General features: G+C 31.8%; 1 protein-coding gene across 2 annotated transcripts; it reads left to right on the plus strand.

Annotated features, from left to right (window-relative positions):
- Positions 1-725: 725 nt before the first annotated feature.
- On the plus strand, positions 726-3,950 carry CA1 (carbonic anhydrase 1). Of its 2 annotated transcripts, none has more exons than XM_022031354.2 (9): positions 726-963; positions 1,721-1,782; positions 1,957-2,103; positions 2,226-2,274; positions 2,697-2,813; positions 2,943-3,082; positions 3,191-3,296; positions 3,400-3,606; positions 3,760-3,950. In XM_022031354.2, exons 1-8 carry the CDS (start codon positions 772-774, stop codon positions 3,562-3,564), a joined length of 978 nt encoding a protein of 325 aa, XP_021887046.2. In that variant the 5' UTR covers positions 726-771; the 3' UTR covers positions 3,565-3,606; positions 3,760-3,950. The 2 variants fall into 2 exon arrangements, with proteins under 2 accessions (XP_021887046.2, XP_021887045.2); XM_022031353.2 differs by having other exon boundaries at positions 3,400-3,558.
- The last annotated feature ends 12,791 nt before the right edge of the window (positions 3,951-16,741 follow it).

The raw sequence follows: 16,741 nt of genomic DNA on the forward strand, positions 1-16,741 counted from the left end.
ATAATGACTATGAACAATATGATCCAGAAGCTCGTATATGAATTGAAACCATTAGAATGCATATCTGTATAAGCAAATTAAAGGTGAGCCTGAGACTGTGAGTAGTGGGAGTTAAAACCAGAGGAGGTGATATAGGAGACAAAAGAGATAAAAGGTAAGAGCATGGCCATGTTTTAGGGATAGGGCCTTATCACAACAAGCCCTTCGCCCACCATGCATGCCTCCCTCTCTTTTCCACCATCCATTTCATTCTCCAACACTAATAGTTTTTTCAACATTATTTTCCAAAATCAAGCCACGTGTTCTTCATCATTTATTATCAAGTTTCTTTCCTTCCATTTTATTAGTCTCTATTTTTCTTTTCGGTCGGTGAAAAAAATTAGATCACTATAATTTTTGTCAATATTCGTTGGATTACTATTATATATATGATTAATATACTTATATTTAATGGGAGAAAAAAAGATTCTTAGTTCAAATATAAAGAATGGGAGGACGGTGAAGAGACATTTAAAGTGTATGTATACACGGGCATGGCCTTAAAGTTTAAGTAAGTATATGGTTTAATTAATTAACATTAGGTAATTGGATTATTCTATTTAAAAATGCAAAAGGATAAGTTGGTGAAGGGAAGGGGTGAATAGAAGCTGATATTGAAGGAGCTTTCGCTTTCATTATCCTGGTGAGCATATGTATTGTGAAAAGAAATATATGAATAGGTGGTGGGTTGTTTAAGCTATAAAGCCAGGCAATAGAAGGGTAGTTTGCACAATGTCGACCGCTTCCATTAACGGCTGGTGCTTAACCCCTCTTTCCCCTTCTCAATCTTCTCTCCGCTCACACCGCCCCACCTTCTTTGCTCGCCTTGCGCCCTCTTCTTCTTCTTCGCCTTCTCTTCCTAGCCTTATTCGGAACGATCCTGTTTTTGCTGTCCCTGCTCCTATCATCAACCCTTCTCGTTTGGTAAATTTATTTATCTATATAATGTCATTCACATATCCAAGTGCCCACGTAGCTTATAATTGGAATATTTCTCTTTTATGTATATATATATACGTACACATTTAATTTGGGATTTTTGAAAAGTAATTTTTACTCCTTTAAACAAGAAACAATACATTTGATTCATTTGTGAGTTAATGTGCTTTAGCATGTTATTTCTCTTTTAAAATTTCAGTAAATGAATATTTCTTTGAGTAAAAATTATTAGTTACGTTGTAGGTAGATGGCATAAGGATATTTTTATAATAATATAGTTTGTGTATCACCACACAATATGTATATATATATATATATATATCTATCTTTTTAAAGGAGATATAACCACACAAATGTATGGTGGATTAAAAGGGTCTGCTATCTATTTATTACTTCAAGTAGTGACAGGTGTACCCACCTAGGGTCACCAATTAATAAGTGATTAGTTTTTATAAAAAAAAAAAAAAAGATTGCATTTGATATGAAATTTTATTTATTTAAATCGCGTAAATGATAATAAATACATTTTAAATTTTATGTAAATTTCATTATTTCAAGAAATATTTTCATCATAATTTAATTACATTAACTCTTATCAATATTTTTTAGATTTACTCCAAAATATGAAGTTATTTTTGTTTCCGTTATATTTGATTTAGACACCCTGTATATGTATATATAAGACCAATGAGACAATAAGTATACTAGTTCAATATATGTCAATTAATTTGTTTTGGTGCAGAGAGAAGATATGGGAAAGGAAGCATATGACGAGGCCATCGAAGCTCTCAAGAAACTCCTCATGTACATCAATATTTCTTCTTATTTCACATATCCAACTTTTAATCATTTCTGGATTTTACATACCCGACTAATTTTTAAAAGATTTCAAAATATTTTTGTCACTTAAATTTAATACATACATATATATATATATATATAAGTTGGAGTAGTAATTACAATTTGGTTTGGTTGCAGTGAGAAGGAAGAGCTGAAAACTGTAGCAGCAGCAAAAGTGGAGCAAATAACAGCTGAGTTACAGACATCCTCCTCCGACACCAAACCATTCAATCCAGTTGACAGAATGAAAGAAGGCTTCATTTACTTCAAGAAGGAAAAATATGAGTTAGTTTTTATTCATTCCTATAATATATACATATACATATACATATAATATGCATTTATCTGATGGATGGATAGATGGACATATTATATCACTGTCTGACCTTTATAAATATATATTGCAGCAAGAATCCAGCTTTATACAGTGAGCTTGCTAAAGGCCAAAGCCCCAAGGTATATATGTGTATACACACACACACACACATATATGATTAATTACTATGTCTATATTTACCATACCCTTTTCATATATATATATACATGATTAAATATATATAATAGATTTGCACCCTATATGTTAACTATAGAATATAAATTTTTATAATTATATAAATAATAAATAATTTTTATTTTATGTAAATAAAATTATATAGAAGTAAAAGAATTTTTAATAAAAAAATATGTGACAAGTGTGAGGAAAAAAAACCATCAAAAGGTTATATAAATAACTGTTATATATATATATATTATAATATTATACAAAATATAATTTAAAAAATACAAAAAATTAGCATGTCCTAATTTTTGGGTTTATTTTTATGTATATATATATATATTATGAATAATTAGGTAATAGTATAAAAGGTTTTGTGCAGTTCATGGTATTTGCATGCTCAGACTCGAGAGTATGCCCATCTCATGTGCTGGATTTCCAACCAGGAGAGGCGTTTGTGGTCCGAAATGTAGCCAACATGGTCCCTCCATATGATCAGGTCATTTCATTTTCCATCTATACATATATATACCTATACATATGTATATATATAATTAAAAATTGAAAATGATTAATCTTTAATTATAAATAAAAATGAAAATGAAAATTAATGGATATAATGGTGCAGACTAGATACTCTGGAGTTGGAGCAGCAGTTGAATATGCAGTTCTCCATCTCAAGGTGGAAAACATAGTGGTGATAGGCCACAGTGCTTGTGGTGGTATCAAAGGCCTCATGTCCTTCACTTATGATGGAACCTACTCTACGTACGTCCATATACATACATATATATATATATATACATATACATACATACATACACATTAACTTATAAATATTTTATAATTTACATTTCTCTTTATATGTATACGCAGTGATTTCATAGAAGACTGGGTGAAGATCGGTCTACCTGCCAAGACCAAAGTGCTGGCTGAAAATGGCAGCGCAGCCTTCCCAGATCAATGTACAACTTGTGAAAAGGTATAAACCACTGTATTTCTCTATCTAATTAAAATTAATTAAGTAATTAATTGTGATTATTCACTAATTAATATTGGAAAAAAAATTAAAAAAAATAATGCAGGAAGCAGTTAATGTGTCATTAGGGAATCTGTTAACTTACCCATTTGTAAGAGATGGATTGGTAAAGAAGACACTGGCATTAAAGGGAGGATACTATGACTTTGTGAAGGGCAGTTTTGAGCTTTGGGGTCTGGAGTTTGGCCTCTCTCCTCCTCTCTCCGTATGAGACTACACCTGTCATCAGCTTGCTTCACCTATATAATTATATGTAATATTATTTATTAGCTTGCATTTGCCTTCTTCACCTATATAATCTTACCATATATAATTAATGAATACGGAGGACAGGCTGTGCCTCCCTTCCTAAGTTTCTATATTCACTGCTCCATTTGTCATGTTCTTTTTCTCTGTGTTTTGTTAGGTTAAAGATGTGGCCACCATACTACATTGGAAGCTCTAGGGGCCTTTAAGACTACATCACTGTAAAGATGCAGTGTCTATCATCAGACCTTCATCATTAAACTATATATATATATATATAATGCAATCAACTACTGGGTTTTGTACACAACTCTTCTTTTCAACAATTGGGATCTTCTTCTCTTGGGACTCTATCATAGTCATGATATTATATATATATATATATACTAGTTTTTTCACACACCCAATGTTGAATTTCTTTCCAGAAGTATATATAATACATCGGTACAATAAATTAGGTGGAAGAAAGATGTGATTTTTATATGTAAGCATTATAATGTTATCTTAAAAGAACACTAGATTGTTAATTTTGTATTTAGTTCTAAATTAGTTCATAATTATTATAATATTTTATTTTTATATAACCAAAACTGCTAGAAAATTAATATTAGCACTTATTTTTACAAAAATTAATCTGTAAATCTTTGGATTTTTTTTTTTTAACTTTCTTCATAATCGTTTATTTATTTTAAAAATTCGCTTTAAGTGATATGTTTTTCAGTAGCTTCAATGATCATACACTAAAATCAAATTTTGGCTCCAATTTTAATTAATTTTTTTCATATATTTTAATTATTTTTGTATAGTTAAAATTTTATTTTACAAATGAGCCACTATATGACTTAAAAATATTTTCTAATATTTTGTCCTACGCTTGAAAAATCCGTCCATATAGTTCTCTCGTTTTTAAATTTCACTTTATTCCCTTGATATACATATCTATTTATTATTATTATATATATATATATACATATACATATGTACATGTAAACATATACATACACATATATACATGTAAACATATACATACACACAACATCGAGGTTCTTAATTGAACAACATGTTATGGTATGTTACAAACCTTCTTTCTCCTAGGTTCAATTCATGAATCCAATACACTATTTACGTGGTGTTACATATTGTAGTTGCATGGTATGACGTGGACTCTTGTCATGGTTTGTAAATTGTCAAATCTTAAAATGAGGAAAACAGAAGCTGGAATATAGGTACATAAGATCAAGTATGAAACTAGTGGCAAAATCATATATGACACCCATAACATAATACAAAACATGAACATCTAAATTTCAATAACGTCCACGAAACTTCTAAATCCAAATTAATCTTAAACTACATTTTCTTGGTAACAAAGATAATATTTTAGATCCAGATTTGCATATGTAAAACATTGACGATTATCACACAAATAAATTGGAGACTAATAACACACTCAAAGCAGACCTCTAGATGGCTATATAATTCATATGCAATTTAATTAATTTTTGTGCATTTAAAATATTTGAATATAAAATTAAGCAAAAGTTAATTCACAATTGAAGCTTATTCGCACAATAGCTAGGTGTATTGAGTATTATCACAGACCGGTTAGGTGATTAAAAAAAGTATTAAAAGAGAGATTGATGCATTTAGAAGATGATGTACCTACAATACTTTTTTAAGTATATTTTATATTTTGTTGTTTTGTAGTTAGTTGCATCGTGAATTTTTTAATTGAATGCTTCGAACTTTCCGTTATTGTTATAAGAATGAAAACAACAATTGCCATAAAAATGAAATTTATGTAATAATAAGCAAGAATTTGATGAATCACTTGTATTTATCTTTAGCAAATTGTTAAATCCATATTCAAAGATAGGGTTCTTTTCTTCTTTTTTTTTGTGAATGCCAATTGTTCCCTTTCAATAGGGATCTCAATCCTTGTAGAGAAGTTAGCCTTGAAAGGACAAAATAAAGTCGATCATGACAGGATACTAATTGAGGGAAGCATAAACTAACTTTTTCAATGATTATCATTTACTTTTGTGTTTCATCATAACATAGCAAATTCTTGCCTAAGGATTATTTCTACATGGTCATAAATGCGAATCCTTGACATTTAAAGCCATACATGTGCTTATAATTAATACATTGACTCTATTTTAATTTCATTTAAAAGTGATCAATTATGATTAAACGGTTATGAATCTTAATACATCGAGTTTAAGTATGAACTTATAATATGTGTAAATATTATATTTGTAATTTCTCATTTTATGATGAGTAAAATGAGAAATGATAAAAGTTGACGATATAAAAAGACAGTTATGGTCCCCAAATCACACACAGAGTTTTATTTTTCTTATTCTTCTATCAGCAGAAAAAGAAAAATTAAAAAGGTCACGTACCGATTTGGAAGATCTACCGTACTATGCGAAGATTATTTGATGCGGAACCCCAAAACCCTTGCTTGAACCTTAGAACTCTTCAATCAGTTTAGAACGAAATTTAAATCGCAAGTAAAAAGGAATCAAATTTGTTCAATCACCCAAATGGTAGAAGTTAAATAGAATCCAAGAAAGATAAATGATATCTCTTGAACCCAATCCAAACAAGCACCAAGAACAATTGAAATAGGAAATCAAAATTGAAATACAAGTGATAACAATTGTATTCCTTATCAACGCCTTGTGCATAAAGTAAAAAGAAAGTCAAAACGCTCTCAACTCAATTATGAAATATTTGATTACAACTCTTGATGTCCATAAAGAAGAGTTCCTTTGGTATTTATAGCCAAAGAAATCAATGATAAGTTACAATACAATAACTACAATTGTAACTCCTACAATAACTAGGCTAATTATGTGATAATTATAATTGTAACTTCAACAATAACTAGGCTAATTATGTGATAATTACAATTGTAACTTCAACAATAACTAGGCTAATTATGTGATAATTACAATTGTAACTTCAACAATAAGTAGGTTAATTATAGGCATGTAATTGTTATGTAACTCCAATCTTCTTAACCAACACCACTAATTGTTTGTGGCACCATATAGTTATGGCCTCATTCTTGTAATAACACTAAAACAAGACTTAAGCCCATAATGAGTTACACTTAACTATATGAGCTTAATTAACTCAAACTAAAATAAAACAATCCAAAATACTTAAAACAACTCAACTAAAGACTTATTCACTCATTACCAATAAGACTCAAATAAGCCCAAATTATCCTAAATCACTTAAACCCAATTAAAGTTACGAATTTGAGCTGTTCAAAAAGCTCACATTTGAACTTTCCACAATTGGCCAGCCCATCATCCACATGTTTTTGAGTAAAAACTTGGAGCAACTCTTTAAGCTTCTTTGCCTTTGATCTTGTTACTAAAGTCTTGAAATGTTGCATGTTTACAAGCCACATAAACATTTGAAAAATCACTATCATGCACATATAATTCTTTGAAATGCTCAAATCCAACAACTTTATAGAAAGAGTAGAGATAAAACTGTACCTTCTTGAAAGCGCATCAGCTACCACATTTTCCTTTCTTTGCTTGTATTGGATCACATATGGGAAGGACTCTATAAATTTCACTCATTTTTCATGTCGTTTATTAAGCTTACCTTGCCCTTTTAAATGCTTCAAAGATTCATGATCAGTGTGAATCACAATATCTTTTGGTAACAAATAATGCTGCCATGTCTCTAATGCTCTTATTACCAAAGTATAAAACTCTTTGTCATAGGTGGAATAATTCAATTGTGCACCATCAAGCTTCTCACTGAAGTAAGCAATGGGTCTTTTATTCGTTATTTTGTTGACGACTCTACAATCAACACATATACGCCAACTACCATCTTTTTTGGCTAATAATAAGAGGGGCACTGTGTATGGGTAATAAGAGGGGCACTGTGTATGGGCTTAAACTTTATCGAATGTACCCTTTTTGTAAGAGCTCCTCCACTTACCTTTGAAGCTCTTTGTCTCATCGGGATTGTTCCTATAAGCTGGTCTATTTGGTATGGCAGCCCCAGGAATGAAGTCAATTTGATGCTCAATCCCTCTAAAAAATGATAAACCTTGAGGTAGATCATCGGAAAAGACATCACTAAATTCCTGCAAAACTTCAACGACAATACTTGGCAAAGAAGGATCAAGTTCGTTAGTTGAGAAACAAGCTTCCTTGTACATGAGTACAATCATTGGCTTGTTAGAAAATAAAGCTTTCCTCAAATCTCTCATTTTAGCATAAAAGCTCATTTTTTTCCCTCATTTTTTTCTATGGTCGAATGCACCTCTCGTTTTTTTTTTTCCTTTTGATCTTCATTTTTCCACTCTAATTTTCTCTCATTCTATTTTCTTTTCTCTTTTTCTTTTTGTTTTCTTTTTCTCTCGGCCTCTCTTTGTGCGAATTCATCATGGGACTTTTCAAGTTACATTTGGTCTTCAAAAACTTGTTTAGGGGTTAAAAAAAGAAGAGTATACTTTTTGCCATCTTTTTCTACTATGTACCTATTGAGATACCTATCATGCATCACTCTCCTATCCCATTGCCATGGTTTACCCAACAAAATATGATTAGCTTGCATAGGAACTACATCACATGTCACCTCATCACTATACTTCCCAATAGTAAAAAGCACCATCACTTGCTTATTAACTCTCACCTCCCCACTATTGTTAAGCAATTGCAGTTTATAAGGTTTAGGATGTTTTGTAGTTTTCAAACCCAGTTTATCAACAAACAAGTTACTAACCACATTTACACAACTACCCCCATCAATAATCATGCTATACATTTTTTCATTCACTAGACATCTAGAATGAAAAGAATGAAAAATGTTCTCTCTTTGCAACTTAACCCCCTTATCATCATTCCTTACTTGCGTATTCAAAGCACGCCTAAAAACCAACAATCTACCTTCCGTAAGCATTTTTCCATCACTACAATCCTCCAAAGGAGGCATTTCATCATCCACATCACTCTCATCATCCGTTTCAATACCGTCACCACGCATCACCATTACCCTTTTATTTGGGCATTGAGACGCAATATGACTAAAACCCAAGCATCTAAAATACTTGATATCTCTATTCCTAGGAATTTGGGAGTTAGAAATATCTTTGTTTTTATTATCATTAGCATCTTTTAGCTTGGTTTTGTCATCTCTTTTAAATTAGACAGCCTTGTTATCTCCTATCTAATTCGGCCTCAAATTAAAATTTTGGGCCGAGTAAGTGTTGTCTTGCCTTGTGCTCCCCTTTCGCTTTAATTGTCTTTTAATCTTTATAGTCATGTGCACCATATCGTCAATCTCCAGATAATGTTGAAGCTCTACAATGTTGGCTATGTCGTTGTTAAGTCCATTTAAGAACCTTGCCATAATAGCTTCCCTATCTTCTTTAATATTAACCCTTATCATAGCTATCTCCATCTCTTTGTAGTAGTCTTCTACACTCTTGTTCTCTTGTATAAGGCCTTACAATTTTTGATGTAAGTCCCTATAGTAGTGAGTAGGAACAAAACGCCTTCACATGATAGCCTTCATTTCGGCCCAAGTGGAAATAAGTCTCTCTCCATTTCTCTTTTTACTTGTGATGAGTTGATCGCACCACACAATGGCATATTCTCTAAACTCCACGGCCGCAAGCTTTATCTTTTTCTCCTCCGAATAATTGTGGCACTAAAAAATAAGCTCCACCTTGCGCTCCCATTCAAGATAAGCATTCAGATCATTCTTGCCTATAAACGATGAGATTTTCATTTTGATGCTCCCAATGTTTTTATCAAGATCGTTTCGACCCCTACCATAATTTTGACCTTCATTGACCAAAGAAGCTTGGTCATCAAATTCTTCCTCCATTTCCTCATCAAAAGGTGGTGTTGGAAGTCTTCTTGCCCCTGGATTAGTTTGGGAAGCTTCTCCTCTCATGGAATTTAACTCACGTTGTTGTTTCTCTAGTTTCTCATTCATGTTACCAATAGCTAGTTGAATCCTCTCAAATTGTTGTTGCATTGCTTTGAGGATGAATTTTTGATCTTTTGATGTTCTTTCACTCCCTTGTGGCTCCATCTTCAAATCTGAAATTTTAATGACAAACAAAATAGATTGTAACCTCACAAATTACTCCCTCACGTGTTTACTCTCGTAGTATGGGCACTTGTGTTTCACTCAATTTTGACTTTTACCTTCTTTTGAGCTCACACTCTCTTACTTTTTACCACTCAAGTAATCTTTTATAACTTTATACAAAATGACCAATTCAAACAACAATTAATTATTACTATATACTCAATTTTAATTAGAGATAACAAAGAATTCCTAAAGAAATAAGATACACGAATTCATCTCTAGAAGCAAACTAAAACAATCTAAACAATGAAGAGCACACACTTGATATAGAAATAAGTGTATGATGATTTTTATGTTAATTAGGCAACAACGAATCAATATTATTACCTTAAGATGTAATAAGAAGCAAATGAGCAAAAATATTATATGAAAACTAAAGATGCAAAAAAAAAAATGGTGAATATGAAATTTATTGCACGAAACTTGTAATTCTCTAATAGAATCACAAATTATCCCCAAAACACTCAGATTAAGTGAAACAAACAATTTTGAATGAAAACAAACTCAATTGAGGTGAGTTGTTTCCAAACAGCCCTAAAAATTTAGATCACAAGTAAAAAGGAATCAAATTTATTCAATTACCCAAATGGTAGAAGTTAAATAGAACCCAAGAAAGATGAATGATATCCCTTAAACCCAATCCAAACAAGCACCAAGAACAATTGAAATAGGAAATCAAAAGTGAAATACAAGTGATAACAATTGTATTCTAAATCAATACCTTGTGCATAAAGTGAAAAGAAAGCAAAAACGCTCTCAACTCAATTCTGAAATATTTGATTACAACTCGTGATGTCCACAAAGAAGAGTTTCTTTAGTATTTATAGTCAAAGAAATCAATGATAAGTTACAACACAATAACTACAATTATAACTCCCACAATAACTAGGCTAATTATGTGATAATTACAATTGTAACTCCAATAATAACTAAGCTAATTATAGACATGTAATTGCTATATAACTTCTTGTAACTCCAATCTTCTTAACCAACACCACTAATTGTTTGTGGCACCATATAGTTATGAGCTCATTCTTGTAATAACACTAAGACAAGACTTAAGCCCAAAATGAGTTACACTTGACTATATGGACTTAATTAACTCAAACTAAAATAAAACAATCCAAAATACTTAAAACAACTCAACTAATCCAGCCCATACACAAGGCTCATTCACCCATTACCAATAAGACTCAAACAAGCCCAAATTATCCTAAATTACTTAAACCCAATTAAAGTTACGAATTTGAGTTGTTCAAAAAATTCATATTTGAACTGTCCACAATTGGCCAGCCCATCATCCACATGTTTTTGAGTGAAAACTTAGAGCAACTCTTTAAGCTTCTTTACCTTTGATCTTGTTACTGGTTTGCTGAAACTTTCCAAGTTTGGAACTTTATTTGTGTTTATATCATTTGAAATTTGCTCCAAGTCACCTTTTAATGCTCTTTGAGTATCTTGAGTGTTTTTAGCCTTGTTTGCATCATTATTTCTATTATGGATTTAGATACGTTTTCGTGTTCATTCTCTTTGATTCAGCACGATATTTGTTTACAGTTTTTTAGATCTACTTTGATTTGATTTTTAATAAGTGGTATTAAAGCCACCCCCGTATTGAATTTTCAAGATTCGAGTTTTTTGGTTTTCGGATTCGAATACATGTGGTTGTGTTTTATTTTCGAATATGGAAAGTATATAATTTTTGTGGTGATTTTGTTTTACCTTTGATTTTCATATTAATTTTTAAACAAAAATTATGGATTAAGAAACAATTTTCTAGATATGTTTTTTAAAAATTAAAAAAATACATACATATATATATATATATAGAAAGTTATATATATAAATATATGTGTGTGTGTGGATATACATATAAAGAAGAAGAAAAGTGTGCAGACAAAGGAAGGCTGATTGGCCTCCCGGTCGCAGCTGTGAAGCCACGACACACGTCGCATTGGTCAAGTAGCTGCAACCTTTTAGTCGTAGCGTGCATAGAAGAAGCTGCAAACATGGCGGCCGCATGAAGGAAGAAGAACATGAAAGGAAAAAAAAGTTTTTAAGGTTTCTTTTTCTGTTTAGGGCTGCAGGTCGTGGGCCCAATTTTTTTTTTGGGTTTGGGCTTTGTGCTCAAGCCCGAGGCTGAAAGAAAAAAAAAAGAGAAACAAGAAAGGAAAAAAAAGGGATGGGAGGCCCGCGTGCACGAGGGCCCAAAGCCCATATGGGTTCAAGTTGGGCCCAACCCGATCTAGACCAGACTTGGTCCAGACCCAATCCAGTCCAGATCTGACCCAGTCTGGACCCGACCCAGCCAAAGTTTGATCTTGATCGGTCAATGATCAATGATCAACGATCAAAGGTTGACTTTGACCGGTCAATAATCAAATATTGACTTTGACCGATCAACAATTTCACCTACAAAAAAATTAAGGGCATTGTAGTTTTAGTGCAACAGAAGAAACAACAAAAGACACAAAATGACAATTTCTATTTATTCTGTAAAGCTCCAGGTCATCAAAAGAAACAATGCGTCAACTATCATGTGTGGCGTACAAAGAAAGTTATGTTTTGTAACTTTATTTATTCTGAGGTTGATTTAATGTTTGTATCTAGACACACGTGGTGGATAGATTTTGGTACCACTACTCATATCAGTTTGTCCATGAAGGGTTGCCTCCGTTGCCGTAAGCCTAGTGAAAATGCTATATTCATTTATGTTGGTAATGCCCAATCAGTGGAAGTGGAAACAATTGACACATCTAGAATATTATTAAGAACTAGATATTATTTAGATTTAGAAGAGACATATGTTGTACTATCACTTAGACGAAATTTGATTTCTATGTTTGTATTGGACAAATTTGGTTATTCTTGTTCTTTTGAAAATGGAATGTTTAGTTTTTTTTATAATTCCAATATGGTTGGTACTAGTTCTTTATCAGCTCATAATAATATTTATTTGTTAGATATAATTAATTCTTATAATGAATCATTGCATGTAAGTACACAAGGTGTAAAACATAAATTAACTAGGGAGGATTCTGTCTCATTGTGGCACAAGAGATTACGCCATATTTCTAACAGAAGAATTGAGAGACTTGTGTCGAACAGAATTCTCGATCCCCTATATTTTATAAATTTTGACATATGTATGTGTTAATTGCATCAAAGAGAAACAGATAAATATCAGGAGATTGGGTGCCAACAAGATTATAAACGTATTAGAACTTATACATATAGATATATGCAGACTATTCTATATGACTTCTTAGAATGGTCAACAATATTTCATAACATTCATAGATGACTATTCTACATATGACTACTTTTATCTTATTCATGAGAAATCACAATAAATGGATGTGTTCAAAAATTTTAAAGCTAAAGTTGAGAACCAAATCAACAAAAGAATTAAAACTGTCAGATCTGACCGTGGTGGTGAATACTGTGGAGATATGATGGATCAGGTGAACAACGTCCAAGACCATTTGCTAGATTCATAAAGGAATGTGGTATCGTCCCACAGTACACCATGACGGGTTTGTCTAACATAAATGGTGTTACTGGATAGCAAAACAGAATACTTAAGGATATGATGAGAAACATGATTAGTCATTTTACCTTACCTGAATTTCTCTAGGAAGAAGTATTAAAGATCGCAACATTTATACTCAACAGAGTTCCAACTAAAGTGACTATAAAGACCCTTTATGAGCTTTGGATAGGTAAGAAATCTAGTTTAAAACATTTACACATTTGGGGATGTCCAGCTGAGGCAAAACCTTACAAGCTGAATGAAAAGAAGCTGGACTCAAGAACTGTTTGTTGTTATTTTTTATGCAAATAAGGCAGCATACAAGAACATTGATCCAATTCAGCTACCTAATAGTCCGATTACAAGATGAGGTTGAAGAAATTCAAGGATACATTAAACAAGATGATTCAAGACTTGTGGAATAACATTGATAAAATTCAAGAATACAATGACGAAGCATGTATTAGGCTTGGGTTGAATAACATAAATCAAAGTTTGGTCACATTAATACAAGTGAAAGTTACACTAGTTCAATATGAAGTTGAACTAGTTTGCTTGGATAAGCCATAATTTGGGTTTTTAATGTCCAAATTAGGTGATTCAAAAACCTAAACTTATCTAATTATTTAGCCCTACAACTTTCATGAAAAAATCCAGTCTAAATTCAGATTTTATTAGATGAATAATTGGTTCGTAAATTTTAAAATGAATTCTGACTTAGATAGATTGGATCTAGTTGTCTTCATTTATTATATCTAGACTTTTGTCTTTTCTCATTAAATAGAAATATTTACTTAGTAATATGAAGATTTGTGACTCTTAATAGTTTTGAAACTTATCTTGGAGGGTTGTTCCATCTATAAATAGGTAGTACTGTCTTTTATAAAGACAGATAAGTTGATATATGAATATGCTTAATGCAAGGTTTCTTAAGAGATGTTTTTCTCTTGTTCTGATTCTTGTTTGAATCAAGGTTCCTACAAGCAAAGCTAATTACTTTACGAGTAGTTTATTCCAAGGTTGTCTTTAAAGGTTGAATTCGGGTTGCAGACTTATTCTAAAGTTCTTTTTCATGAATTGAATTGGGTCAAAGACTTGATAAATCTGATTTAGCTTTCCAAGAGGTTTCTTTCAAGTGTAAAGATATTGAGTCTCGGTTTTAATATACCCCGAGTTCGTATCAGTTTGGTATCAGAGCTCAGGCTCTAAATTAGGTTATATCCTTTGTGTTTCATCTTCTTACTTTTGTTTCATTGTTTCAAGTCTTTGTTTCCATTTCCATCCTCCATATCCATTTGTTATTGTTTAAAATGTAACGTATCAGTTTAATGTCCTTTCATTTTCCATTCATTTTAACTTGTTTTCTTTTGTTATTTTTCATCATTTGTTGTTCTCCATCTCCTTGTGATCTGTTTATCATTTAAAAGTTAGTCCATTCAAGTTTATTTCTTTTGTGTTACATAAAAAATAGATAAAGAACAAAAAAATCAAAAGAAGGTGAAAAGAAAAGTAAAAAAAAAAAAAAAGATCAAGAGGCAAAAAAAAGATTAAAAAAAAGAGGATTTAAAAAGGACTTAAAACAAAAATTTAGTTTGCTTTCCTAGATTGAAATTTTTTTTAAGTTGCATTTCTTTTTAAGAATTCAGGTTTATCTTTTATTTCCATCTACCTTGGTTGAGTTACATTTAGATAATCTTTTATTTCCTTCCAACTTAGTTTATTCTATTTCTCTTTGTAATTTAGTATGTTTGTATAAGCTTTAATTCTCTACAATGAATCTTAACAAGAGAATTAGACTGGTAAAAGGTTGAGTGTGAGTTTATCTAGAGAAATATCAAATTATTAAAACATGAGTGAAATTGAGTGATACCATCATTTGAATGAAACATGTGAGGAAGTGAAGTGAGAAACTATTCTTTTACTTTACTAACTTTATTTTGCAGCTTAATACATGATGAGTGGACAAACAAATAATCTACAAAACAAAATAGATAGGTTCTAAGCCTTAATAGTTCTAATGAAAGCTATGGATAGAAGATAAGATGAGATTATTGATCGAATAGAGAGGCTAGAAGTTTTGATTACAAGGGGGTAGCCACCAAATGCTTCTAATCCAGCCATGCGTGGTAGGAGATTTCCAAATATAGTTCAAGAGGAAAATGAGTTTGAAGATGATGAATCACGTGGTGATAATGAAGAAGAAGAGGAGGTGTAACCAAGAGCAAGAAACAACAAAAATAGTAACTTTGGTGGTGTTAAATTGAAGATTCCATCCTTTCATAGAAGAATGGATCCTAAAGCTTACTTGGACTGGGAAAAGAAGATTGAACTAGTATTTGATTATAATAATTACACTGAATCTAAAAAGTTACAACTTGCCGTTGCTATTTTTGAAGATTATGCTATTACCTGGTGGGATGATATAAAGAAGAAGCAGAGAAGAAATAAGTAAAGGCCTATTGAAGAGTGGAGAGATTTGAAGTCCATCATGAGAAGAAGATTTATACCAAGCTATTACTATAGAGAGTTGTACAATCGACTTCAAAATCTTACACAAGGTTCCAAGAGTGTTGAGGGGTACTACAAAGAAATGGAAGTGGCCACGATTAGAGCAAATATCAAGGAAGATAGTGAGGCTACAATGACTAGATTTTTTAATGGTTTGAATAAGGAGATTTCTAATATGGTCGAATTTCAACCTTATATGGAGCTAGAAGATCTGCTTCACCTTGCTTTGAAGGTTGAGAAGTAATTGAAGAGAAAAGGGAACATAAGTCATTTTTCTTCCAACACTTCAACATTCAAATCAAATTGGAGGGAAGGTGATAAGGCTTTATCATCCAAGCCTAAGGCAGAATCGAAAGAGGTTCCTAAAGCATCTGATTCTAGCAAAGATAATGTTAAGCTTGACTCTACTACTAACACAAGAAATATAAATGTTTCAAGTATCAAGTATCAAGGTGTAGGTCATTACAAGTCAGACTGTCCAAACCAAAGAACTATATTTATGCTTGATGGAGAGTATTATTCAGTTAGTGAAGAAGAGAATGAAGGAGAAATATCATCCTATAGAGATGCAACGGATTATGAATATGAAGAATTTATCATGTTAGAAAGTGGAAGGGTTTTTTTAGCAAGAAGAGCTTTGAATATACAAGTCCAACAAGATGAATGTGATCAAAGAGAGAACTTGTTTCATACTAGTGAAGGCTTGTATATGTGATATGATAATTGACGGTGGCAGTGCGACAAATGTTGTTAGTACTACTCTTGTAGAGAAGTTAGGGCTATCTATTATAAACATCCACATCCTTACAAATTGAAGTGGCTCAATGATTGCGGGGATATAAGGGTGATAAAATAAGTTATCGTGGCATTTAAAATATGCAAGTATAAGGATGCATTGTTATTCGATGTAGTGCTTATGCATGTTGGTCATCTTTTGTTGGGACGCCCTTGGCAATTTAAT

Source organism: Carica papaya, chromosome 1, assembly GCF_054855325.1.
Source record: "Carica papaya isolate Zhongbai chromosome 1, ASM5485532v1, whole genome shotgun sequence".
NCBI classification, from domain to species: domain Eukaryota; kingdom Viridiplantae; phylum Streptophyta; class Magnoliopsida; order Brassicales; family Caricaceae; genus Carica; species Carica papaya.